This window comes from Schistocerca nitens, chromosome 1 (genome assembly GCF_023898315.1).
Source record: "Schistocerca nitens isolate TAMUIC-IGC-003100 chromosome 1, iqSchNite1.1, whole genome shotgun sequence".
Taxonomy (NCBI): domain Eukaryota; kingdom Metazoa; phylum Arthropoda; class Insecta; order Orthoptera; family Acrididae; genus Schistocerca; species Schistocerca nitens.
Window position 1 is genome coordinate 495,226,550 of NC_064614.1, and position 26,647 is coordinate 495,253,196.

Here is a 26,647-nt window from a genome sequence, read left to right on the forward strand (position 1 = left end):
TACTTTATTGCCTTTTGGGAAACGGTTCTCTCTAGATAAATGGGCCAGACGACATGGGAGTAGGCTCATTGACTTCCTTCTTTAAACAAAATGAGGAAATGTAACAAAAAGTAAAGTAGTGTTTGCTAGGATCTGACGGATCCGTCCATCTATTAGGGACGATTATCTTTAGATTTAATAAAAGGAAAAAAACATTGTTATACACCACAGTTCTACTTTTATACTTTATTCTCTGTCGGTTTAAATGTTTTACAATCAATTTAGGAATACTAAAATGGTACTGACATTTCAGTACTGAAAACATAATAGTAATTATATGAAGTACAAAGCTCGTTTCATGTTTTAGATTTTTAGTTCTTGCAAAATACAAATTTTGGAATACTTACACTCATGGTAACCGAACTGCGTTGGTAATTATAAGGATGAACTTACGACTAAGTTATCTAGATAAATAATGCAAAAAGAATAAATATGGATAAAATTCGTACATTAAATATACGACGTTAAGTTTTCAGTTTTGATCCCTAAGTATTTCCCTACTAGAATTGTATTATCTAATCTTAATTGAACACATTTTATACCGATAGGGCGCATGCAGTGGGGAATTAGTTACAAATTTTTAGTGTAAATAACTCTGTTCTGATACGTTTAAGTTCTACCGCAACAGATTATTTTATGATTTACTTTGTATAATAGTTACTTTAATTATGACATATGTTGTTCGTTATATTACAAGTATTACGGTGAAATAAAAAACTTTAATGTGAATACGTCTCAGCACATGCTTTCAGAAATAAACTATTTTAATTTACTTTATGTGTTTTTAAGCTGCTGAAACAGCAACCAGTTTGAACTCAGAAGTCCAATATATGCTTCTGTGGCTAAACAAACTACTACTACTTCGATTTATTAAATTTATTGTGAACAGTGCTTTTCTTATCACGGTTAAAGTTAATACGTCCTGTGAACCAACACAGCTAGATAGGCTCTTGTGCTGGACTGCTTAGAAAATTTTCTGTTTTAACCGACATGACACTTGATTGTTTTCGTCAAATGCAGACGTATCAAAAATTCTCATTTATGATGAGAAATAAAGGGCCGCGATTCAACCTCATATGGAACAATGAGTGAGGAATTGGCGACAGGATATATGTTTTGTTTATAAAGACTGGTTATATGCGTGCTTTGCAAAGAGCATTCACTAGAAATGGAATCGAGAATTACTTTCAAAAGATTACGAACAAACTGAATTTCAGCTACACACTGTGTCAGAAAATAAACCATCACTAACTTTTATGGCCGAATAACATATCAGAGTTCTGTGAAATATCAGCTAATTCGGGTTTGAATGTACTATTGTTTCATCAAATATCACTAGCTGACGCAATAAATCTGGCAATAGCTTTATGGCAGAAAATCTTATTCTGGTTTCTTCTCGAACAGGTCCATTGCAAAAAGATGTACGCAGTATATTGATAGTAGTACATATATTCTTAAAGTGTACTACTCCATAAAAAATATTACGGCTTGCAAGTGAGAAGACATCTGAGCTTTCTAAATTAATGTCACATTAAAGAACATCGTTACTTGAGACAAGTTGCAGTTCGTTGTATGCTCCGATGGTATGTGATAGATTGATAAGATATGCGAAACGGCTTCTTTTCTGCAAGATTAAGACATGGCTTTTACAAAAGTCTAGCGTGTTACTTGCTCAGGTAGTAGTAACCGTTCCTGGTCATTTTTATTATATAAAAGATGCTTAAAAACTACGATACGGTATCATCGGCCGGTCGCACGGGATAAAACCTTTGTGGACCGAGAGCAGTAACGCGGTGGATGCTGAGCCACAAGACGAGACCCGGGCGGCGCGGACGCCGGCCTACTTGCTGTCGATGCGGCAGATGTGGCCGTTGGAGCCGGCGGCGTAGACCTGCCCCTGGTCGCCGACGGCCAGCGAGCTGACGCAGACGCCGACGTCGCAGGTGCCGGAACACTCGAACGTGCCGAGGTCCCAGCGCTTCACCGTCTTGTCCCAGCTGCCGCTGAACAGCGTCGCGTCGCCGACCGCCGCCAGCGCGTTCAGGATCATGTCGTGCGCCTGGGGACAAGCGTCAGCTGTCTCATACGTCTGTTCTACACAAAGTGCGTTTCCATCAACAAGCATAAATTTTGTTACTAAAAGAAATGAAGTTCTTTTATAAATATCTTTCTCCTACCAGTAATGGTTTCCATTTATTTACGCTTTTACACGACGCGTTTCGGGAAATGATTCCCACTTTAAAGTGCGTATTTCTTTTTACTATTCCATTTTTTCGTAATGTTTTCGATGTGTGAGGTTCCGCTTTCTTTTGTTGACTCCGTTGCAATATACACTACTGCCCATTAAAATTGCTACACCACGAAGATGACGCGCTACAGACGCGAAATTTAACCGACAGGAAGAAGATGCTGTGATATGCAAATTATTAGCTTTCCAGAGCATTCACACAAGGTTGGCGCCGGTTGCGACACCTACAACGTGCTGACATGAGGACAGTTTCTAACCGATTTCTCATACACAAACAGCAATTGACCGGCGTTGCCTGGTGAAACGTTGTTGTGATGCCTCGTGTAGGGAGGAGAAATGTGTACCATCACGTTTACGACTTTGATAAAGGTCGGATTGTAGCCTCTCGCAATTGCAGTTTATCGTATCGCGACATTGCTGCTCGCGTTGGTCGAGATCCAATGACTGTTAGCAGAATATGGAATCGATGGGTTCAGGAGGGTAATACGGAACGCCGTGCTGGATCCCAACGGCCTCGTATCACTAGCAGTCGAAATGACAGGCATCTTATCCGCATGGCTGTAACGGATCGTGCAGCCACGTCTCGATCCCTGAGTCAAGAGATGGGGAGGTTTGCAAGACAACAACCATCTGTACGAACAGTTCGACGACGTTTGCAGCAGCATGGACTATCAGCTCGGAGACCATGGCTGCGGTTACCCTTGACGCTGCATCAACACAGGAGCGCCTGCGATGGTGTACTCGACGACGAACCTGGGTGCACGAATTGCAAAACGTCATTTTTTCGGATGAATCCAGGTTCTGTTTACAGTATCGTGATGGTCGCATCCGTGTTTGGCGACATCGCGGTGAACGCACATTGGAAGCGTGTATTCGTCATCGTCATTCTGGCGTATCACCCGGCGTGACGGTATGGGGTGCCATTGGTTACACGTCTCGGTCACCTCTTGTTCGCATTGACGGCACTTTGAACAGTGGACATTACATTTCAGATGTGTTACGACCCGTGGCTCTACTCTTCATTCGATCCCTGTGAAACACTACATTTCAGCAGGATAATGCACGACTGCACGTTACAGGTCATGTAGGGGCCTTTCTCGATACAGAAAATGTTCGACTGCTGCCCTGGCCAGCACATTCTCCAGATCTCTCACCAATTGGAAACGTCTGGTCAATGATGGCCGAGCAACTGGCTCGTCACAATACGCCAGTCACTTCTCTTGATGAACTGTGGTATCGTGTTGAAGCTGCATGGGCAGCTGTACCTGTACACGCCGTCCAAGCTCTGTTTGACTCAATGCCACCCAGGCGTATCAAGGCCGTTATTACGGCCAGAGGTGATTGTTCTGCCTAATGATTTCTCAGGATCTATGCAGCCAAATTGCGTGAAAATGTAATCACGTGTCAGTTCTAGTGTAATATATTTATCCAATGAATACCCGTTCATCATCTGCATTTCTTCTTGGTGTAGCAATTTTAATGCCCAGTAGTGTATAAAAGAGCGCAATTTTTTAGTCGGTTATCGATATTATATGTATTTAGCCCATAAGAAAACTGTATGTACGAGTTCTTCCAAATTGTATCTCATCATTTGTCTTTTATACAATATATGAAAGTCGATAACTAACTAAAAAATCGCGCGTTTTTTATATATTGCAGTCAAGTCAACAAAACAAAGCAGAACGTCACACATAGAAAACATTACGAGAGAATGGAACAGTACAAAGAAATACGCACTTGAAAATGGGAATCATTTCCTGACCGAGCGAGGTGGCGCGGTGGTTAGCACACTGGACTCGCATTCGGGAGGACGACGGTTCAATCCCGTCTCCAGCCATCCTGATTTAGGTTTTCCGTGATTTCCCTAAATCGCTTCAGGCAAATGCCGGGATGGTTCCTTTGAAAGGGCACGGCCGATATCCTTCCCAATCCTTCCCTAACCCGAGCATGAGCTCCGTCTCTAATGACCTCGTCGTCGACGGGACGTTAAACACTAACCACCACCACCATCATTTCCTGAAACGCGTCGTGTAAAAACATAAATAGAAGAAAACCGTCACTGGTAGCAGAAAGATATTTATAAACGAACCCATTGTTTTCACACTCCCAGGCTTTCAAGAAAACCATTTGTAATGGACAAAACCGGGAAAGAAATGGTGAAAAGGAGTTTTTGGATAAATGTTCCCTGGGAATCTTTCGTGTAGGCGTCACTTTTGCTTCAGTGAGTTCTGAAGGCATGAAAATTTGGTTGTTGTCATTGAATACCGTCTTCAATTTCTTCGTATTCGAACACTATTAGCAATAGTGGAACAAAGCATGAGAGTTTCTAATTAGTTTAGCGATTTACTGTGGTATTTTGTCGAAAATTGACATGCTGAGACCATGTCTGCATGTAAAAGCAGTATATTCTTACAAAAAATGAAATTGTATCTCATCATTTGTCTTTTATACAATAGAACTAATATCTACTTAACTAGTATTCAAGTATAGAGAGCTGTCTCTCCCAATTATTTTTGCTTTCCTTTTGTCTTTCACAATATTTAATTATGTTTCCATAATATTTTAAGGATAAAACGTTTTTAATCGTTTATGTTATAATTAATACTCATTCAACGTATAATACGTGTACTGAAATATTTGTACACTCCAGGTGCAACTTCTTTGACAGACTTCGTAAATCTTCATCTTTGTGTTTAAACATCAGTGTGGCCGAAATATTTAGATCTGTGTGTGTGTGAGTATGTGTGGTTTTAGTATTCTACATTGTCTACTCTGTCGTACTCGAAATCCAAAAAGGTGTTTACTGTTGCTCACTATTTCGAGGTATATGAACTTCTCCAAAAGCAGTCAGTAGTGTTATAAAATGTTACAGAATGTTCGACGTAAGTAACACAAAACAAACTCAGTTCTAATCTTCCTATGTTGTTTACGTTGAATTAATTTTTAGGCCCAACTGCAGTAAATTTGTGCATTTTTACATAGTTTTTTGCTGTAGAGCACCACCAGCCTAAGTAGCTTTCGTCACAACTAAAAACAGCCAACATCCATGTACAGAGGAAGCTAAATGTAATTTTAAACATAAACGACTGCCTGTAGGTGAACGTGGCGGAGCAAAACCGATATTCGTTCGTACTAAATAGCAGCATTGACAGCTGCTGAATTTACTTTTTTTGAGAATTATTCTTTATTTTTTCTGTGATATAGCACCCTTGAAATAAAATGAAAGACCCTTTCTCCGCAGCACCCCTGACTTTCTCAGTCCTGTAAGAGATAACATTATGTTTGCTGTCAATGAGGAGTCTCCTGAAATAAGTTTCTACACATCGCATGCGCACGCAGGTTTTTCTTCCTTTGCCATCGGTTCAATCCCTGAGAAGTGCGAGCTGGTGACACACTCTTCGGCCAATGTGCTACAACTCTAGTGTACAAATCAATACCATGAGTTACGCCTCAAATATAGGCGGGGTCTCCAGTATTAAGACAACCTAGCAAACTATTGATCGGGCTGTCTGATTTTCTCAGAAACTAATGAAGTCATTGAACAGACAATAATTATATTGCTACATGATAAAGTGCTTCCCTTCAACACACGAGATCAGAATTTGTAATATTCGTGTTATTTTGAAGATACTGTGTTGAAAGTACCAAAAGAATTTACTTAGACACTCTCAGTCCGCACTAAGCGCAGTATCCTCGAAACGTGAACAATTGTTGTGAAAATAAAGTAGATCCATATTACGAGATTTATAATTTTCCAGATGTAGGGCAATTCTGAACTGCTCTGTGATATTCAGCGGTATTCATCACCGATTTCTTGCAATATTTTGACAACGTGATGTGTTACCATCTTCTCTTCATCTGAAGATAACACTTCACGCTACCGAAATATCGTAGAAGGTGGGAAATGGTACTGACATGATTTTCAGACAACAGTTCACGAAAATTGGTCAGGACCTTAGAAATGGAACTGTATTGAAAATAAGTTTAAAGTATAGTGAGAGATGAATGTGGGTGAAAGACTCCATGCCCATAGATTTTATCACATGGTATACCAAATTTCTGGCATTTTTCAGATACCACTTTCAGCAGCAAATATGTAGGTGTGAAATGCAAATGTAAGACACATGTACATCTACAGGTCTCGGTTAAGGTAACGAAAAACCATCGTATCTTAGTGATGGAATACGTTTTCGCACGAGTTACTCAATAAATCCTGAACAAAATCGAGAGTCATCAGTTTTACTCTTTCCCTGTGAATGAGAAAACAAAGAATACCTGCATCATCTAAATATAAAAATTATCAAATATATGGTAAGTAAATCAAATAATCATATTTTACGAAGATTGCAAGTCTTCTTGTTTCTAATTATATATCACATGCAAAATACCAGATTTCGTTAGAAATACAAATTATCATTTATCGATATTTTTAAAAAGACTGTTGATAAAAATAGTTTAAATTAAGAAAACACCACAAATTAAATTTTGCAACAAAAGTGAAAAATCTAATATTCTTTATTTATACTATGCCTATTGTTTTAAACCACAGATGTGGTCTCATACGGACCAGAGATATTAACGTCGCAGAAACATGGAAAACAATAGTTTTCAATGCATCGGGCACACAGTACAAATGGTGCCATTTTACACTTGCTACCGTAACACTCCAATTTGAACCCAACAGAATTGATCTGGATCCAAGTTAAGGATTTGTCGCGAGAAATAGCAAGACTGAATTTTCTTACTTTGAAAATACCGAAGGAGCGATTTGTTTTACTTGCTAAAAACATTCAACAGCCTAGGCCTAGGCCGCATAAATATTTGTTTATTTAAGACAACCGGCTTCGAAAGACTTTGATATCAAATTCAGCTCTTAAAAATGTTTGTGTCGTGAAAGTGATCATTTTACGTTGGATCTCATGCCAAGTTGTCATGTGGATCAAACTGAGCACATTATAAAAGGTTTGTCGTAACTAAAATATTTAAAATAAAAACATTAAGCACCTTGCGCACATGACCGTATATAACGTACTATGTTTTTGCGATGTAACAATCACCTGTGAGCGATATATATATATATATATATATATATATATATATATATATATATATATATATATATATCGCTCACAGGTGACTGTTACGTCGCAAAAACACAGTACAGAAGCACACCAGTTTACATAAGCTGGGCATATGTGAGAATATGCCCAGCTTAAGTAAACAGTTTTTGTACTTTTGTACTGTGTACTGTGATTTTCCGGTACAACAAGCATCTGTGAGTCATATATATATATATATATATATATATATATATATATATATGGACATGGTCATTTGCACAAGATACTTTATGTTTTTAAATATATTAGTTATGACAAACGTTTTATAATGTGCTGATTGTTATTCACATGACAACTTGGCATGAGATCCAACGTAAAATGAACACGTTTCATAACTAAACGATTTTTAAGAGCTGAAGATGACAACAAAGTCTGTCGAAACTGGTTGTCTTAAATATATATTTATGCGATCTAGACTATTGAATGTTTCCAGCAAATAGCAAGACATTTAAGGTGTCAGGTATACTGGATCACATATACGGAGCTTTATCATACATCAACGCCTAACGCTGGCGGGATATGGAACAGCAAGCCGTAAAATAAGAGGAGAAGATGTGGCACTTGGATGGTTTCAAGGATCCTGTTGTTGATCGCCGCGTTGTCAGTGTAGCAGACGACAGTTCCATTTGTTAAGTGGATTCCTCGGATTTGAATATGGGAGAACTTCAGAGGTTACCAGATGACTGACTGGAATATGTTGAGGGGCTTCAAAATTTAACGATACGGTGGAATCCCTGTAATATGCTTCTAAGTCACACGTAGCTCAAGCACAAAAATTACGCTGTGTTGAAGTTAATAATTTTCATCACTTGTTTTTACCCACAGTACTATGTTATCTACGAAAGAAACCATGTTCTGCTTTCCATCTGGTCCCCTAAGATGCGCATTGCCGGAGTTTTGTTGTATATTATTTCATTCTGTTTGAAAATTAAATGACATTCTAAGCTACACTTTTTGTGCTCGTCTCTTTCCTACGTCGTAACTGCGACTATTCACTTAATTGGTGGTAAGTTGGACAAGTTGTCTGGTCAGTGCTGTCCAAATTAATTGCGCCGATGAAGCTGTTGTCCTGTGCTATCTTCGAGCCGACATGCTAGTAACACATAGTATAAAACGAATCCTTACTATCGCACGCGACTGATCTCAAGACAGCTCTGCTTCCGCTCCACGTGGTACTAAATTCAGTGACATTCCAGCAAACATGGAAGAATACATAGTGTAATGTTTACATCATGTTTATTCTTACGGTGAACGCAGTAGGGAAGTCACAAAGGACAACCATTGTTGGGGAATACAGAAAGTTGAGTGTGTAAAATAAATACCTGAGATCTGTGGGCATAAGTGCTGTCGTGAGATGGAAAGGTTGTCACAAAAACGCATATCAAGACGGGTCGCGTCAAACTAGAGGACTGATTAAAAGAAAACACATTTTTGGTGGAGAACATTTCCGTAAGAATGAAAGTGGAATCCTCAAACACTGATTTGTGAAGATCAGCTCTGTTCGACCATGAACTGCAAAATGTAGCTGGTAGCAGCGGACAGACTAATGCCATGTTCCTTACTGTGTTTAGCGGAAAGTACTTCTGGTATCGCTTTCAGTGAATTGTTTAAACATGTTGGAATTCAGAGACGGATGATTAGTGTTTTCTGAGTCAAAACAAAGTAATTCACAGAATGAGCATCCATATGACACTATTTTTGATCTACACCAGAGCTTATGAGCAGGACGAATGGCGTACCAGTCTGATAATGACACCATAAAAGCAAAAGGTATACAATTTGTTAGCAATGAACAGTCGTTCATGGCAGATGAAGGATACCTGGCAACTGGAGAAAAAGCACAGGTCATTCCCGTTTCCAACAAGGGTAGTAGGACAAATGTAAGCCGCGCGGAGTGGCAGCACGGTTAGAGGCGCCATGTCACTGACTGCGCGGCCCCTCCCACCGGAGGTTAGAGTCCTCCCTCGGGCAGGGGTGGGTGTGTTGTTCTTAGAATAGGTTAGTTTCAGTTAGTTTATGTAGTGTGTAAGTCTATGGACCGATGACCTCTGCAGTTTGGTCCCTTAAGAACTCACATTTGAACATTTTTTTTGGACAGATGTACAGTACCATAGTCCTGTATCGTTGACAAGCTATTGTTGAATTATGGAACATGTTTTCCGTTCACGTATCATGACGTTCTTAGAGAACGAAAATCTCCTTTATAAAAATGAACATGGCAAAGATCTTTCGGAACTCAGCTCTCCCTATCCGCCCAGATCGATAGCGTGGTCATTGACTTCAGGAAGGCATTAGATATTGTTTCACACTGACGGTTAGTGAATAAATTATTAGCTTACCTATTTTCTGAGCGAATGTGAGACTTGATTCAGGAGTTCCTTGCAGATAGAATTCAATACGGCGCTCTCAACGGAAGAAGATCAACAGATGTAAAGTTAGTCTCAGGCAACACAGTTCTTTTGGGTAAAAGAATTGTGTTGCGACCTTTTCTGTTTACAATATATATAAATGATGTAGTGGATAACTTCGTCGGCTCCTTGAGGCTAAGCGCAAATAATACGATTGTCGATAAGAACGTAATAACGTCAGAAAACTATAGCCAATTGTAGCAAGGCGTTCGGAGGAACGGTGACAGGTGCAGTGGCTGAAAGTTGACCTCAACGTAACAACTGTAACATAGACAGCATAAAGAGGCGAAGAAATCCACTACTGTACGATTACACTATTGATGACAAATCACTGTAAGCCGGCCGGAGTGGCCGAGCGGTTCTAGGCGCTACAGTCTGGAGCCGCGTGACCGCTACGGTCGCAGGTTCGAATCCTGCCTCGGGAATGGATGTGTATGATGTCCTTAGGTTAGTTAGGTTTAAGTAGTTCTAAGTTCTAGGGGACTGATGATCTCAGAAGTTGAGTCCCATAATGCTCAGAGCCATTTGAACCATTTTGAAATCACTGTAAACTGTAAAATACTACTGTAAAATACCTAGGCGTAACCATTCGGTACGATTTAAAGTGGTATGACCACATAATAGAAACTGTAGGAAAAAATTTGTTGGAGAAATCTTAAAGGCTTACAAAACACTTGTTCGGCCGCTTTTTAGGTATTGCTCATCAGTCTGAGACACTTACCAGGTTGGGTTAATAGAAGAAACAGACAATAACCAACAAAGAGCGGCGCGTTTCATGACAGGATAGTTTAGTCGATGCGAGAGCATTATGGAGATGCTCAACAACCTCCAGTAACCGATGCTCCAAGAGAGGCATCGTATATCACGAAGATGATTTCTGTTGAAATTCCGACAGGCATTTTCCGGGAAGAGTCTGACATACGTCTCGCGCAATTATCACAATGCCAAATGAAAGAAATTAGAGTTGATACGGTGGTTTCATTCTTCCTATGCTCCATTAGCGAATAGAACAGGGAAAGAGGGGGCGGGGGGGGGGGAGGCGGTGGAAGATAGTGGTATCGGGAGTGCTCGCCGCCAAACACGGTAAGGTGACTTGCGGTGTATAAGTATAGTCGTGTTAGTGACACCGGTTCAAATGGTTCAAATGGCTCTGAGCACTATGGGACTTAACATCTATGGTCATCAGTCCCCTAGAACTTAGAACTACTTAAACCTAACTAACCTAAGGACAGCACACATCACCCAGCCATCACGAGGCAGAGAAAGTCCCTGACCACGCCGGGAATCGAACCCGGGAACCCGGGCGTGGGAAGCGAGAACGCTACCGCACGACTACGAGATGCGGGCTTAGTGACACCGTCAGAGAAACAGTGCTGACCTTATACTGCTTGAGCTGCTTGAAGCGCGATTCCTTGCTGTTCTCGTGGACGCAGATGTCGGTGCCCGTCCGGGAGGCGAAGCACAGCTTGTCGCCCACCATCACCATGGGACTGCTGCCCTCCATCGTTGCTCTTGTAACGTAGCGGCCCTTGTCACCTGCAACACCGGCAACCAACTGTGCTTACTGTCGCGCTATGAGGACGTAAGTAGTCTAGAATGGAGGCATATTGTGTGTTACAGGAAGACCCGGCCGTTGTGGCCGAGCAGTTCTAGGCGCTTCAGTCTGGAGCCGCGCGACCGCTACGGTCGCAGGTTCGAATCCTGCCTCGGGCATGGATGTGTGTGATGTCCTTAGGTTAGTTAGGTTTAAGTAGTTCTAAGTTCTAGGAGACTGATGACCTCAGATGTTAAGTCCCGTAGTGCTCAGAGCCATCTGAACCATTTTGTTACAGGAAGAGTCAAGTTGTTCAGACTCGTAAGTTCAAGTATAGTAGTCACACCAAACAAGCAACAATCAGCTGAGGAAATTGCAAATAATGTCTTTCAGAAAATTATTAAGTGGTTCTCTGCAAATGGACTCTCACTAAATTTTGCGAAAACACAGTTTATACAATTCTCTACAGTAAATGACATAACACCATTGATAAATATAAAATATGAACAGAAGTCTCTTGCTAAGGCAGAATACTCAAAATTTCTGGGTGTGTGCACTGATGACAAATTGAATTGGAAGAAACACATCGATCATCTGCTGAAACGGTTAGATTCAGCTACTTATGCTATTAGGGTTATTGCAAATTTTGGAGATTAACATATCAGTAAATTAGCCTATTAGGCATATTTTCATTCACTGCTTTCATATGGCATCATATTTTGGGGCAATTCGTCATTAACAGAGAAAGTATTCATTGCACAAAAGCGTGTAATCAGACTAATAGCTGGAGCCCACCCAAGGTCACCTTGCAGACATTTACTTAAGGAACTCGGGATTTCACAGTACCTTCGCAATACATTTATTCACTTATGAAATTTGTCATTTACAACCTATCCCAGTTCAAAAATAACAGCGAAGTGCATAGTTACAACGCTAGAAGAATTGATGATTTTCACTATTCTGGGTTAAATCTCACTTTGGCAGAGAAAGGGGTGAATTACGCTGCCACAAAAATCTTTGGTCATTTGCCAAACAGTATTAAAAGTCTGACAGATAGCCAACCAACATTTAAATGCAAATTAAAAGAATTTGTGAATGACAACTCCTTCTACTTACTAGATGAATTCTTAGATATGAAGTAGTAACTCTAAAAAATTAATTATTTTGTGTAAAGAAAACTTATTTTCAAGTGACACGTACCACATCATTACGAAATGCCGTATTTTTGATCTATGTAACAAGGATTAATGTGTGTATGTATGTATGCATGTATGAACGTACTGGGAAATGATTTAATTCTTGATGCTGCCACTGATGAACGAAGAAAACATTGCTGTTTACGACAACATCAAAACGTCCTTTGGAATGCAAACGAGTGTAAAGTGCGACACTTCCGGCCAATTGAAAGAGAGTCTGATAGTATCGGCACTCATATCACACTGTCACAACGAAACAGCGCCGGTGCTGTACAGACACCGGAGAAGAAACGAGTACCAGGAGAGACATTTCATCATCGTAGGTGCATCAGGCCACAGCACGAGAAAAACTCAGCCGACAGCCAGGAACAAGAGACAGTTGTCAGTAAACGAGTCCGCTCCTAATAAGCAGCGGCCAGTGACGCTGAAAATATCCTCAGGAAGCACAGGACTCGGATGTCGCTCCCAGAATACCTCATACGGATAACGGAGTGCTACCACTCCCAGACACACCCCTCCTGCTCCGGAAATACGCTGTCTAACAGCCCTGGGGAGCCACGCCCATGGCTGTACAGTCGTATTCCGTTTCACAAGGAATGTTAGAAATTAATGCTATTTTTACTTCCGAATTTATGGAATTATGAATAACATTAGAAAAATACTCAATAGCCATTCAAATTATCATAAAATTTATAAAAATTAAAACGTCAAGAAAGATAACAATCAAGCCGAGTGCAGAGATTGGGCATTCCACTTTTGAGCAGGAGCATTTTACGCCAATTCAGAGAGGAAACAAACATGTGGAACTCATCCTACTGACATTCGCGTGCAGAGCTTGGGCATTCCACTGTTGAGCAGGAACACTTAACGTCAATTCAGAGAGGAAATAAACTCGTGGACCTCGTCCTATTGACATTGCAGTCACCAATCTTCTATTCTGCACTTTCCGTATTAGGTCAACTATGATTTATAATGGTTTCCATTTTCTTCTCGGTCTGCCAAGATATCTGTTCCGTACTGGTTTAAAGTTTTTTTATCTGACGTGGTAGTCTCCCTGGATCCATTCTCAGTACTTGTTCATTCTGTTTCTTTTTTTCATCCAGTTTTTCTTTCACGTTCCAAATTTTCAACTCCTTTCGTATATCTTTTTATTTATTTTTTTACGTCCCTTCACTGTACGAAGAAATCTTATTTCTACTCCTTGTATTTTTTTTTTTGTCTTTTATTCGATACCCACGATTCACTTCCATGTAATAGGCTTGGTAATGTAACTGTTATATAAAATTTCACTCGTGCTTTTTCTGTTTTATGTTGTAAGGTTCTGTTAATTGTTCCACAGATACTACCAAATATGCATATTCGTATTCATACGATATTTTACATCCAAAATAGCTAAACCATCTTATCTTTTCTATTGTTTTATCACCAACTACTATGTTACTTCTCACTGAATGTTTTCCACAAAATGCCATTGACTTAGATTTACTAGAAGATATTTTCATATTATATCCCTGTCATATTTCATTTAGTTCATAAATTCCTTATTGTAAATCATCTCATCTTGAAAAAAAAAATCGTGTACGTTTGTCAGCATATAGGAGTGATTTTAGTTTGCACCGAATTGTTAAGTTGTGCTCCGGTGTTTATCTTAGGATCCCATCTGCGAACTTCATCAAATATTGAACAGCGTAGAGGATAAACTACAGCCCTGTCTCGCTCCTTTATGTACTTCTATCGCGTCTGTGTATATGCCTTCTACATTTAAGATTACTGGTGTTTCTTTATACAGACTTTTGATAGTGCTGTAAACTGTAAAGGGTAACACCTGTACCCCACCATTCCGCATAACTTTTCTCTAAGCACATTATCAAAACTTTCGCAAAATCTATAAAATCAATAAGTGTTTTTTTGTTAAAGTCTCTCTGCTTTTCAGTAAACTGTTGTAATATGAATACGACCTATTCCTCCTCCTCTAACAAACATTATGTTATTGCTTTTAGGCTTGTGTTTAAAATTCTTTATATGCTGCGTCATGGAGGCTTATCCTTCTGCACTTTGACATGTATTGTTTCTCCTTTCTTATATGTCGATATTACTTTTGCTTTCTTCCATTTTCGTCCTACATCTTTTTGCTTTCAACATATGTTAAAAAAATGGAACTATTTTGGATTTAGTTACAATCGTCCAGAATTAATTAACTCTGGATTAATTCCATCTAAACCTGTCGCTTCTCGATTTTTTGTGGTTTTCGAAGCTGCTGTTAGTACTTTCATTGTTAGGTCATCTAGGGCTTTTACTTCTAATTCTGAACCTTTTTTTTTCTTCTCTTCCATGTAAGTATGATACCACAGGTTTTTAAAATATTTAATCCACTGCTCTTTGGTAATATTAGTCAAACAAATTGTATATTTTTATATTTTATTTAAGGTTTGAGAGCCTTATATTCTTTCTACTGGTGGTCATGAACATCACGTTTTGTATTACCAACATACACTGAGGTGACAAAAGTCGTGAGACACCTCCTAATGTAGTGTCGCACCTCTTTCGTCCGGCGTAGTGCAGCACCTCGACGGTCACAGACACAACATGTCATTGGAAGTCCATACTGCCTCTATAGCCGTCCATAATTGCGGAAGTGTTGCCGGTGCGGGATATTGTGCATTAACTAAACTCTCGATTATGACCATAAACGGTCGATGGGATTCATTCGGGCAATGTGGGTGACCAAATAGTACTCCCGAATTCTCCAAAACGTTCTTCAAACCAATTACGAACAGTTGTGGCCCGGCGACACGACGCATTGTCATTCATAAAAGTTACATCGTTGATTGGGAACATGAAGTCCATGAATGGCTGGAAATGGTCTACAAATAGCCGAAAATATTCATTTCCAGTCAACGATAGGTTCAGTTGGACCTAAGGACCCAGTCCATTCCATGTAAACACAGCCCACATCATTATGAAGCCACCACCAACTTGCACAGTGCCTTGTTGACAACTAAGGTACATGGGTTCGTGGGGTCTGGGTCACAATCAGCTCTTACCAGCTGAAATCGGGGCTCATCTAATCAGTTTTCCAGTTGTCGGGTATCTAACCGATATGATCATGAGTCCAGGAAAGGCGCTGCAGGCGACATCGTGGTGTTAGCAAAACCACTCGCGTCGGCCGTCTGCTGCCACAGCCCATTAACGCCACACTGTCCTCACGGATAGGTTCATCGTACGTCCCACGTTGATTTCTGCGGTTATTTCAGGCAGTGTTGCTTGTCTGTAAGCACTAACAATTCTACGCAAACGCCGCTGCTCTCGGTCATTAAGTGAAGACCATGGGCCACTGCGTTGTCCGTGGTGCCTGAAATTTGGTATTCTCGGCACACTCTTGACGCTGTGGATTTCGGAATACCGAATTTCCTAACGTTTTCCGAAATGGAATGTCCCAAGCGTCTAGTTACAACCACCATTCCGCATTCGAGGTCTGCTAATTCCAGTCCTATGGCTATAATCAGGTTGGACGACTTTTCAAATGAATCCTCTGAGTACAAATGACAGATCCGCCAATGCACTGCCCTTTTATAGCTTCTGCCATCTGTATATGGTCATTCGCTGTCTCATGACTTTTGCCACATAAGTGTATCTGTCTCAGGCTTGCTGGTGGACTCTCTCCACTGTAACTTTTGTGTAGTTCCTTTTCTGTTTGTAGATTTATCTGTTTTTCATAGTCGGCTATGATTAGCACCTGTTATACGTTGTTTGGCTCAAATGGTTCAAATGGCTCTGAGCACTATAGGACTTAACTTCTGAGGTCATCAGTCCCCTAGGACTTAGAACTACTTAAACCTAACTAACCTAAGGACATCACATACATCCATGTCCGAAGCAGGATTCGAACCTGCGACTGTAGTGGTTGCGCGGTTTCAGACTGTAGCGCCTAGAACCGCTCGGCCACCCCGGCCGGCTATGTTGTTTGTTTATCTTATATTACCTCCGAAGTGTCTGTGGAGTAAGTTTTTAATCGAGACCTTCGGTGGTTTTTCTTTTCTTTTGCGGCGTGCTTTATTGCTTTTTCAATGTTTATTGGCTCTGAGCACTATGGGACTTAACATCTTAGGTCATCAGTCCCCTAGAACTTAGAACTAGTTAAACCTAACCAACCTAAGGACATCACACACATCCATGCCCGAGGCAGGATTCGAACCTGCGACCGTAGCAGTCGCGCGGTTCCGGACTGCGCGCCTAGAACCGCGAGACCACCGCGGCCGGCAATGTTTATTGATTCTCCTTTAGCAGTGACCAGTAATGGCGAAAATCAAGGGAAGGAAAGTGGTTTAACGTCTCGTCGACAATTGTTAATTGTTATATTAATGACGCACTGATGTGTAGGTATGGTCCAGAGCCTAAAAATATCGTTCAACACACTCTTAGCAGTACCATCACGCTAACAAGAGGGTATACTATTAGAGGGAGGGAGGTACTTTAAGGCCACCGCAAAAAAATTAAAAGACGTAAATTTCGTATACTTTTGTTGACTTTTATTCAGAACATAGTTTTTAAAAAGGTATTGATGTACAGGCAGCATCCTGAACCTGAAAATATTGAATACCACATTCACTGCGAAAGGTAACATCTAACACTAAAAGTTAACGGAATGTTCAAACTTTTCTGTTTTTCATTTCGTCATTGAATCGTGCTCTTTTATTTTATCTTCTCCGTTCCCTATTTTCCATCTCCTTTAACGGCCTGGCGGAACCTTTCTCCTTGATCTTCGTTATAATGTCTCCTCGCCATGGACTTTTATGCTCATGGACAACACAACTTCTTGAAAATTTCCAGTTTTGATAATGTTCTCGTAATATGGATGTGTTTTATTCCGTAGAAAGTTTTCAAAAAAAGACGTGTAGGGAGCCCAGGTTCAAATGACTCTAAGCAATATGGGACTTAACATCTGAGGTCATCAGTCCCCTAGACTTAGAACTACTTAAAACTAACCAACCTAAGGACATCACACACATCCATGCCCGAGGCAGAATTCGAACCTGCGACCGTTGCAGCCGCGTGGTTCCGGACTGAAGCGCCTAGGACCGTTCGACCATAGCGGCCGGCTAGGGAGCCCAGGCATTTTTTTTAACATTCGTTGTATCCTCAAATTCATGATTCTTGTGAAAAAAAGAATTCCAGATTTCAGTTTCTCTTGATTGCTGAACAATTCTTTTATTTTTTAATTTTTTTTTTATTTTAGAAATGCACTTAAAGCAGAATTCATCTTGTGGAAGAGCACTTATAATTTCTTCCATCAAAGGCGGTTCCATTTTTAGTGGAGGAGGAAATAAACTGGTGTCCAAAATTAAAGTAATGAACAGTTATTTCCCCGTCCTGTGTGTAATTTACGGTACGATCACACATACTGTCAATAGAAGGCGCGTTCTGCACGAAATATGACATTTCGGTCAACGGTCAACCACGCCAAGGTTTACGTCAGGGCACCTGTCAAACGAGGTACTGTTTGCGGGTAGTCCCATGTCCACAGGCGCTGTGTACACTGTCGCAGACGGAGCAGTATGGCACAGAGAAGACGCCCACTCTCTGCGGTGGAGACCCATAGGAAGAATGAAAGCAGGCCTATCGCTAAGTTATGTGGCCCAGTGGCTTAATGTGAATCTTTCTGTTGTTTCTCGGATGTGGCGACGGTGTATAGAGACCGAAACTGCATCCCCAAGATGTAGGCAGGGCCGACCACGTGTGACATAAAAAAGAGAAAACCGTTATTTGGCTGTAAGGGCGTAACGGTACCGCCTCAGTACTGCACGGCAGCTGGCATCTGAACTCGCAGCATTCACTGGACGTGTTGTATTGCGGCAAACGGTGTGCAGAAGGCTTCGGCAGAGTGGTCAGAAATCTGGTGTATGTGTATCTCTGAGGAGTCTTCACAGGAGGCAGCGTCTAGAGTGGAGTCATTAAATGTCACCTGGACAGTCGAACAGTGGGCTAATGTTCTTTCCACAAATGAGTCCCAATTTGATTTGGTGAGTGATTCTCGACTGAATCGCATCTGGAGGGAACCTGGAACACGTTTTCGGATCCAAACATTGTGAAAAAGAGTTCGATACCGAGGAGGATCCCTAATGGTGTGGGCAAGGACGATGTTGACTACTAAAACACCTCTTCATGAAATTGTCCGGGTGAACTGGCAAGGTTTAACTGTTCCCTTGACGAGATCTTAAGAACTAACGTGCGGTTGTTGCGAGGTGCCAGACTTCGTATTAATGGACGATAATGCTCGACCGCATAGGGCACGGGTGGTTGATGCTTCACTGGAAACAGAAGATATTGCACGCATGGCGTGGCCTGCTCGCTCTACCGGTCTGAACCCCATAGCGCATGGCGGGGATGAACTAGGGAGACGGGCTACATCGTGTCGGCATCCACCAACCACTCTCCAAGGCTTGCGAGCAGCTCTGCAGGAAGAATGGGCGTTATTGCCTCAGCGTCAGATCGATGACATAATTCACAGCAAGCCCCGTCGTTGACAGGCCTGTATGGCTGCCAGAGATGGTCAGACCCCATAATGAGCACATTAACCAGTTGTCGGAATGTGTGTGCAAATCTGTTAAGTTGGAAAAACGAAGAATATTTTTGTCTACCATTATGCGTGTTGTAGTTGTTCACGTTCTGTATTCTTTACATTTTTTCTGTTTGTTTGCTTCTTTATTCTTTACATTGTTTGTACTTTACTATCACCTGTTTATACCGTTTAGTGATAAAATAAACGCTGCCTTGTAAAATTTCCGTTTGTAGTTTTAATTTTTGATACCAGTGTATTTTCTTCTGGGAAGGAAACGGTTCATGCAAGATATTTTTAGTCACAGGCACAAAATATCGCCGATTTCACCAAACATTCACACTACAAGGCGTCTTCTTTGCCTAGATAGCCGAATATCCCACCCACATCGAAAGCAGGGCATTTTCATTTTCCCAGCTCGTTGTCCTAATAAAATTCCTATGAGGAAAAAAAAAACTTTATTCCATTCCAAAAAAAAAAACTGAACAGGACAGAATAAAACTAAGAACAGTCTTGAAATCAGAGTAGAATTTCGTTAATAATGAATATTTATTTTTAATCGTTTTATGTCATCGCAACTGGCGTTATTATTGTGAAACAATTTATTTAAAGGGACACGGAAAATACTTCTACAGAAGTATTTGTTACATTCAAGTATATATTACAGAAGCGACGGTGGTCCGTAGTTTGCGTCCTTCACTTCTCAGATGCAGCTTAACAAACGGCGAACACAGCATACTGCACTATCTGTTACAGAGAGACATGATCAGTACATGGGGCACTAAGCTCGTGTTCGAGAGCAGCACTCACCGGCGAGTTCGGTGACTACGACGTCGCGGTCGCGCACCGTGTAGATGAGCTGTCCCTTCACGATGAGGTCGCGCACCTCCTCCACCAGGTTGTACAGCTGGCTCTGCTTGTCCTGCTTCCACGAGCAGATCTGCGAACACCACTCGTGGCTTAAGCACACAAGGTGCTCAGCTGTCGTTTCTATTGCTACACGGTTTTTGTGCAACTTGCGCAAAGGGGAAGCCTTTTTAAATTTACTACTAGCTGCTACCGGAGCGCGTTGCTTGGCTCAGGCTGGTTAAGGGGAAAAGAGACAAAAGAAAAAGTACTCGATTCTTATTTGTATGGACGTTGGATACATGTCCTAATTTTTTTCTCCCTTCTGTCTCCGTCCTTCTCCCCCTCTCCCTTTCTTTGACCATCTCCACCTCCTTCCTCCTTTTTCTGTCCATCACTTCTCTCCCCTCTCCCTGTCCACCTCCTTCTTTCCGCTTTCTATATCCATTTCCCATTACCCCCTTTCTCTGAACCTGAGCCTTGTTTTTGTGAAAATTCTGATTCTGTAGTAGGTCTACTCACAAACTGATAAGCCACAAATACAACGTTCCTGTTTGCTGATAATGTTTCACTATTATATGTATATCTTATTTGTATATGTATATATTATTCATATTAAAATACATAGCCTGTATGTGTCCACACATTTATTACAGAAATGTATAAAAATTTGAACTAAATTGATCGAGTAATTTTTAACACTTTTGGTAAACATTTTTCACTATTTTATGTTACTCCTATATTTACATATTAAGAATATTTACCCTATGTCTGTTCGAATGTTCATCAGAGTATTGTGTAAATATTTGAAGTAAATATGTCAAACACATTTCGAAATTTTGGTAGTAATGTTTCCCATTTATCGATTACATATTTATTGATACATTATATATATTAAAAATAGGTACATAAGAACAGGTGTGTACATGAATGCAACATCCTGTTACAGTTTCGAAACAATCTGAGAAGAACTTTCATATAATATTTTGAGCAAATAAACATTTATATCTTTATTTATGTAGATGTAAAAGTTCGTTTATTTAGAAACTTAAAGCTCCAAAATTTCTTCAGCAATTGATTTGAGATTTTGACACGACATTGTATTCAAATACGTGCATGTTTTTATATACCTACTGGAGCGCGATACATATGGGCATAGGTTGTTATCAAAAACATCATGTCAATTTGTTCAGAATCTTAATATCTCCGAAAGTTCTGCACTGATTCCATTCAAATTTTGACACATTTCTTTCGAACACACGTGTCTCATATGCACCTAGTGGAGCGCCGTATGGTATCTAAATATATATAGTATATCTATTATTTTTATTTATTATTCACTTTTCTAATATGGATGGGCACTTTATGGTATCATATGGACCTCCAGTAGGTATATAAAAACATACGCATATTCGGATGTAATGTTGAGCTAAAATTTCAAAGGAATCAATAAAGAACTTTCGGAGATTTAAGATTTTGAACAAACATACATGATGTTTTTGCTAACAACGCAATGTGCTCCCAACAGGTATATAAAATACGATCTATTTAAATACAAAATTGTGTCAAATTTTCAAAGCGATGGGTGAAGAACTTTCGGAAATTGAATAGACGAACATTTACATTTTCGACGACAGAACGCAAGTCGCGGTGCTGGTTACTTTGTATCACTTCGAGCTTCGGATTTTCAACTTTAAGGCGGCGAGCGGTGTTGTGGGAGCAGCGCGGAATGCGGCAGGACAGGACCACGTGAGGGACACGTGCGTAGGCCGCCCTCCAGACACGATAAGCCCATTACCACCCACGCTGAGCGCCGGGGCCAAATCCGGGCGGAGTTGGTAGCGATATCGAGGCGGGCAAAGCTGCTATCGTCTTGCGGCGCGTACAATCCCCACAGGTATTTCAGGGCTCTTTACTTACTGTTGCGGATACACAAGCGGGTAAATAAACACAGAATTCAGATGTCAAACAGGACATCTTCCTGACCTCAAAAGAAGACACACGAACTAAAAGTAGTCAAACAAGTTGCTGTTGAAAATGAACACGAAAAAGATATCATAAACAAGCTCAACAACAAGATAAAAGTGAAAGGTAATGAAAGTGACCACCTACACAAGTGCCCAACAAAAAGGTCTGAAACACAGAGGCAGAACACACTGACAACATGGAGGACCACATCACACCGTAAAGAAGAAACAAATGATACACACTAACACATAACAATAAAAAAGCACATCGAATTAGAAATATAATGAGGAAGCAAAGGATTCCAATAGCATTCAGATAAACAACACAATACAAAAAAGACTAATATCAGACATAAGAACTCCAGACAAATTCAGTAGTGTAGGTATATACCAACTAATGTGCATCTCCTGCCAATCCTGACACTTAGCACAAACAAGCAGGAACGTATGAACAAGGCACACAGAACACATGAGAGCTCTGAAGAGTGACAGCACACATCCAACTGTCGCAGAACTCTAAATAAATGAAAACCACAAGCCAACAAATGTCGAAACTGATCTACACATCCTTACACACAGCAACAGCTTACATCGCAAATTAACGATAGCAGGAAACTATTATATAAAAAGGCTTCAGTGGAAGGGAAAAACGTAATACATGAACACACAATACTATGCAACAACACGCTCTTTACTGCTTTAAAAAAACTAACACTGGACACAGAACAGAAAAAAAAACAAGGAAAAAAGGTACACACACACACACACAAATACATCTACAGGGTGGTCCATTGATAGTGACCGGGCCAAATATCTCACGAAATAAGCATCGCCGGCCGAAGTGGCCGTGCGGTTAAAGGCGCTGCAGTCTGGAACCGCAAGACCGCTACGGTCGCAGGTTCGAATCCTGCCTCGGGCATGGATGTTTGTGATGTCCTTAGGTTAGTTAGGTTTAACTAGTTCTAAGTTCTAGGGGACTAATAACCTCAGCAGTTGAGTCCCATAGTGCTCAGAGCCATTTGAACCATTTTTTTGAAATAAGCATCAAACGAAAAACTACAAAGAACGAAACTCGTCTAGCTTGAAGGGGGAAACCATGGCGCTGTCATAGGTCAAACGGATATCAACTGCGTTTTTTAAAAATAAGAACCCCCATTTCTTATTACATATTCGTGTAGTACGTAAAGAAATATGAATGTTTTAGTTGGACCACTTTTTTCGCTTTGTGATAGATGGCGCTGTAATAGTCACAAACGTATAAGTACGTGGTATCACATAACTTTCCGCCAGTGCGGACGGTATTTGCTTCGTGATACATTACCCGTGTTAAAATGGACCGTTTACCAATTGCGGAAAAGGTCGATATCGTGTTGATGTATGGCTGTTGTGATCAAAATGCCCAACGGGCGTGTGCTATCTATGCTGCTCGGTATCCTGGACGACATCATCCAAGTGTCCGGACCGTTCGCCGGATAGTTACGTTATTTGAGGAAACAGGAAGCGTTCAGCCACATGCGAAACGTCAACCACGACCTGCAACAAATGATGATGTCCAAATAGGTGTTTTAGCTGCTGTCGCGGCTAATCCGTACATCAGTAGCAGACAAATTGCGAGAGAATCGGGAATCTCAAAAACGTCGGTGTTGAGAATGCTACATCAACATCGATTGCACCCGTACCATATTTCTATACACCAGGAATGACATGGCGACGACTTTGAACGTCGTGTACAGTTCTGCCACTGGGCACGAGAGAAATTACGGGACGATGACAGATTTTTTGCACGCGTTCTATTTAGCGACGAAGCGTCATTCACCAACAGCGGTAACATAAACCGGCATAATATGCACTATTGGGCAACGGAAAATCTACGATGGCTGCGACAAGTGGAACATCAGCGACCTTGGCGGGTTAACGTATGGTGCGGCATTGTGGGAGGAAGGACAATTGGCCCCCATTTTATCGATGGCGATCTAAATGGTGCAATGTATGCTGATTTCCTACGTAATGTTCTACCGATGTTACTACAAGATGTTTGGCTGCATGACAGAATCGCGATGTACTTCCAACATGATGGATGTCCGGCACATAGCTCGCGTGCGGTTGAAGCGGTATTGAATAGCATATTTCATGACAGGTGGATTGGTCGTCGAAGCACCATACCATCATGGCCCGCTCGTTCACCGGCTCTGACGTCCCCGGATTTCTTTCTGTGGGGAAAGTTGAAGGATATTTGCTATCGTGATCCACCGACGACGCCTGACAACAGGTGTCAGCGCATTGTCAATGCATGTGCGAACATTACGGAAGGCGAATTACTCGCTTTTGAGAGGAATGTCGTTACACGTATTGCCAATGCATTCAGGTTGACGGACACCATTTTGAGCATTTATTGCATTAATGTGATATTTACAGGTAAAAACGCAGTAACAGCATGAGTTCTCAAAAAAATGGTTCAAATGGCTTTGAGCACTATGAGACTTAACATCTATGGTCATCAGTCCCCTAGAACTTAGAACTACTTAAACCTAACTAACCTAAGGATAGCACACAACACCCAGTCATCACGAGGCATGAGTTCTCAGAAATGATAAGTTCACAGAGGTACATGTAACACAATGGAACAACCGAAATAAAATGTTCAAACTTACCTATGTTCTGTATTTTAATTTAAAATACCTACCTGTTACCAACTTTTCGTCTAAAATTGTGAGCCATATGTTTGTGACTATTATAGCGCCATCTATCACAAAGCGAAAAAAGTGGTCCAACTAAAACATTCATATTTCTGTACGTACTACACGAATATGTAATAAAATGGGGGTTCCTATTTAAACAAACGCAGTTGGTATCCGTTTGACCTATGGCAGCGCCATCTAGCCGGCCAACCAAAGCGCCATTTGGTTTCCCCCTTCAAGCTAGACAAGTTTCGTTCTTTGTAGTTTTTTCGTTTGACGCTTATTTCGTGAGATATTTGGCCCGGTCACGATTAATGGACCACCCTGTATACAATTACCCCCACTCCCCCATCGGAAATAGAGGTCTAAGTAAGAACAGATGTTATCAGAATTCCCGATATAGCTTCCAAAATTTTCTCGCGGTATATCTCGCTATCGCGACGCACGTTAACAGAAAGATGGCGTAATATTTGACAAAGGGAGGAGTTATACTTTTCTGTGTTTTCGAGCAACTAACAGGCGACCGACTAACGTAAGTGCATGACATGGTTACGTTACCACCAAGTGTTCACAAAAATTGTACTCTCTGCAAAACCGCAAATTACAACAGTAATAAGACTGAAGTTGGTAAGTCCACATTTTCATATTTGTTAATAACAGTCGCTCATAACCTTTGCAGTTGACATTCAGTATGCCAAGAAAAGGCAGGAAACAAAGAAATTATGCAATAACTTTAAAGTAAAATGGTACTATGAAATGATTCACACAATACCTGGAACTAAACACTAAACTTGTAATAACGTTTTTCGTATTGCTTTGTATCGATGATAATTTTTGCATGTTTTGGAATAAAGAAACCTACTGATCATGGCGGTATTTCACTTGAACTAGTAAATAAAAAACTGTTTTGCGTCTAGACGGACCCGCAAACCACTACAGAATTCTTTTCTAATCGGTCCAGTAGCAACATAAGTAAGTACTTGGTTATATCACCGTCCCGCTGAACGTTACTGATAGTTGGCAGTATATTATTCCTCTCAAACATATTCAGACTCTGTACCTGTGGATTCGCCCCAGACCGATTTACTTAAGCATGATGATGTAGCTACTGGACGACTCTGTTTATTGGCCAAAATACAGCGAAGAACTTTATGACTCCTCAAGACCAGCGCGATCTCAGATGTTGTGGCGAAGAGACTGCGTACACCGGTCTCTCCCTGGCTACATAGATCATCTACAATTAATTAGAATAGTGGGCACTTTTCCAAGTTGTGATCAATTTTGGGGCACCAACATACAACTTGACAGCGCAAATGACCCATTAAACTGGAAAGTGTGAGCACCACACATCGTATCAAGAACTTACGATTCACAATATCTGATATGCTCATGAGTCGCTTTTCACTCCAATTCTACTGCATCGATCAATATTACGCATTGGCACGAAGATGTAAGAGGGACTCTCTTTCTTCTTTCAGTCAACAGTCTTTTGACTGGTTTGATGCGGCCCGCCACGAATTTCTCTCCTGTACCAACTTTGTCATCTCAGAGAAATAATTACAACATACGTCCTCCATTATTTGCTTGATGTACTACCATCTCTGTTTTCTTCTACAGTTTTTACGCTCTACAGCTCTCTCTAGTACCGTAGAAGTTAATCCCTTATTCTTGTAGGTATTTTACACATATTTCTTTCCTCGCCGATTCTGCGGAGAACCTTCTCAGTCCTTACTCTGCCATTTCACTTTTCAACATTCTTCTGTAGCACCACACTTCAAATGCTTCGATTCTCTTCTATTCCGGTTATTCCACAGTCCATATTTCACTACAGTAAAATGCTGTACTCCAAACATACATTATCAGAAAATCATTCTTCAGATTGATACTAGTAGACTTCTCTAGTTTAGGAACGCCGTGTTTGCCAATGCTAATCTGCTTTTTATGTCCTCCTTGCTCCTTCCTTCATGGGCTATTTTGCTGCCTAAGTAGCAGAATTACTCAACTTCATCTACTTCGTGACCACCAGTCCCCATAATAAATTTCTCCCTGTTCCCA

General features: G+C 40.9%; 1 protein-coding gene across 1 annotated transcript in view; it reads right to left on the minus strand.

The window, feature by feature from the left end:
- Nucleotides 1-210: 210 nt before the first annotated feature.
- Nucleotides 211-26,647, minus strand: part of LOC126252702 (myosin heavy chain kinase B) — a 73,469-nt gene continuing 47,032 nt past the window's right edge. Inside the window, exons 3-5 of the mRNA XM_049953608.1 lie at nucleotides 19,912-20,041; nucleotides 11,194-11,351; nucleotides 211-2,098 (exon numbers count right to left, since the gene is read on the minus strand). Coding sequence (XP_049809565.1) covers nucleotides 1,880-2,098; nucleotides 11,194-11,351; nucleotides 19,912-20,041 — 507 coding nt within the window. The 3' untranslated portion in view covers nucleotides 211-1,879. The remainder of the gene's footprint in view (nucleotides 2,099-11,193; nucleotides 11,352-19,911; nucleotides 20,042-26,647) is intronic.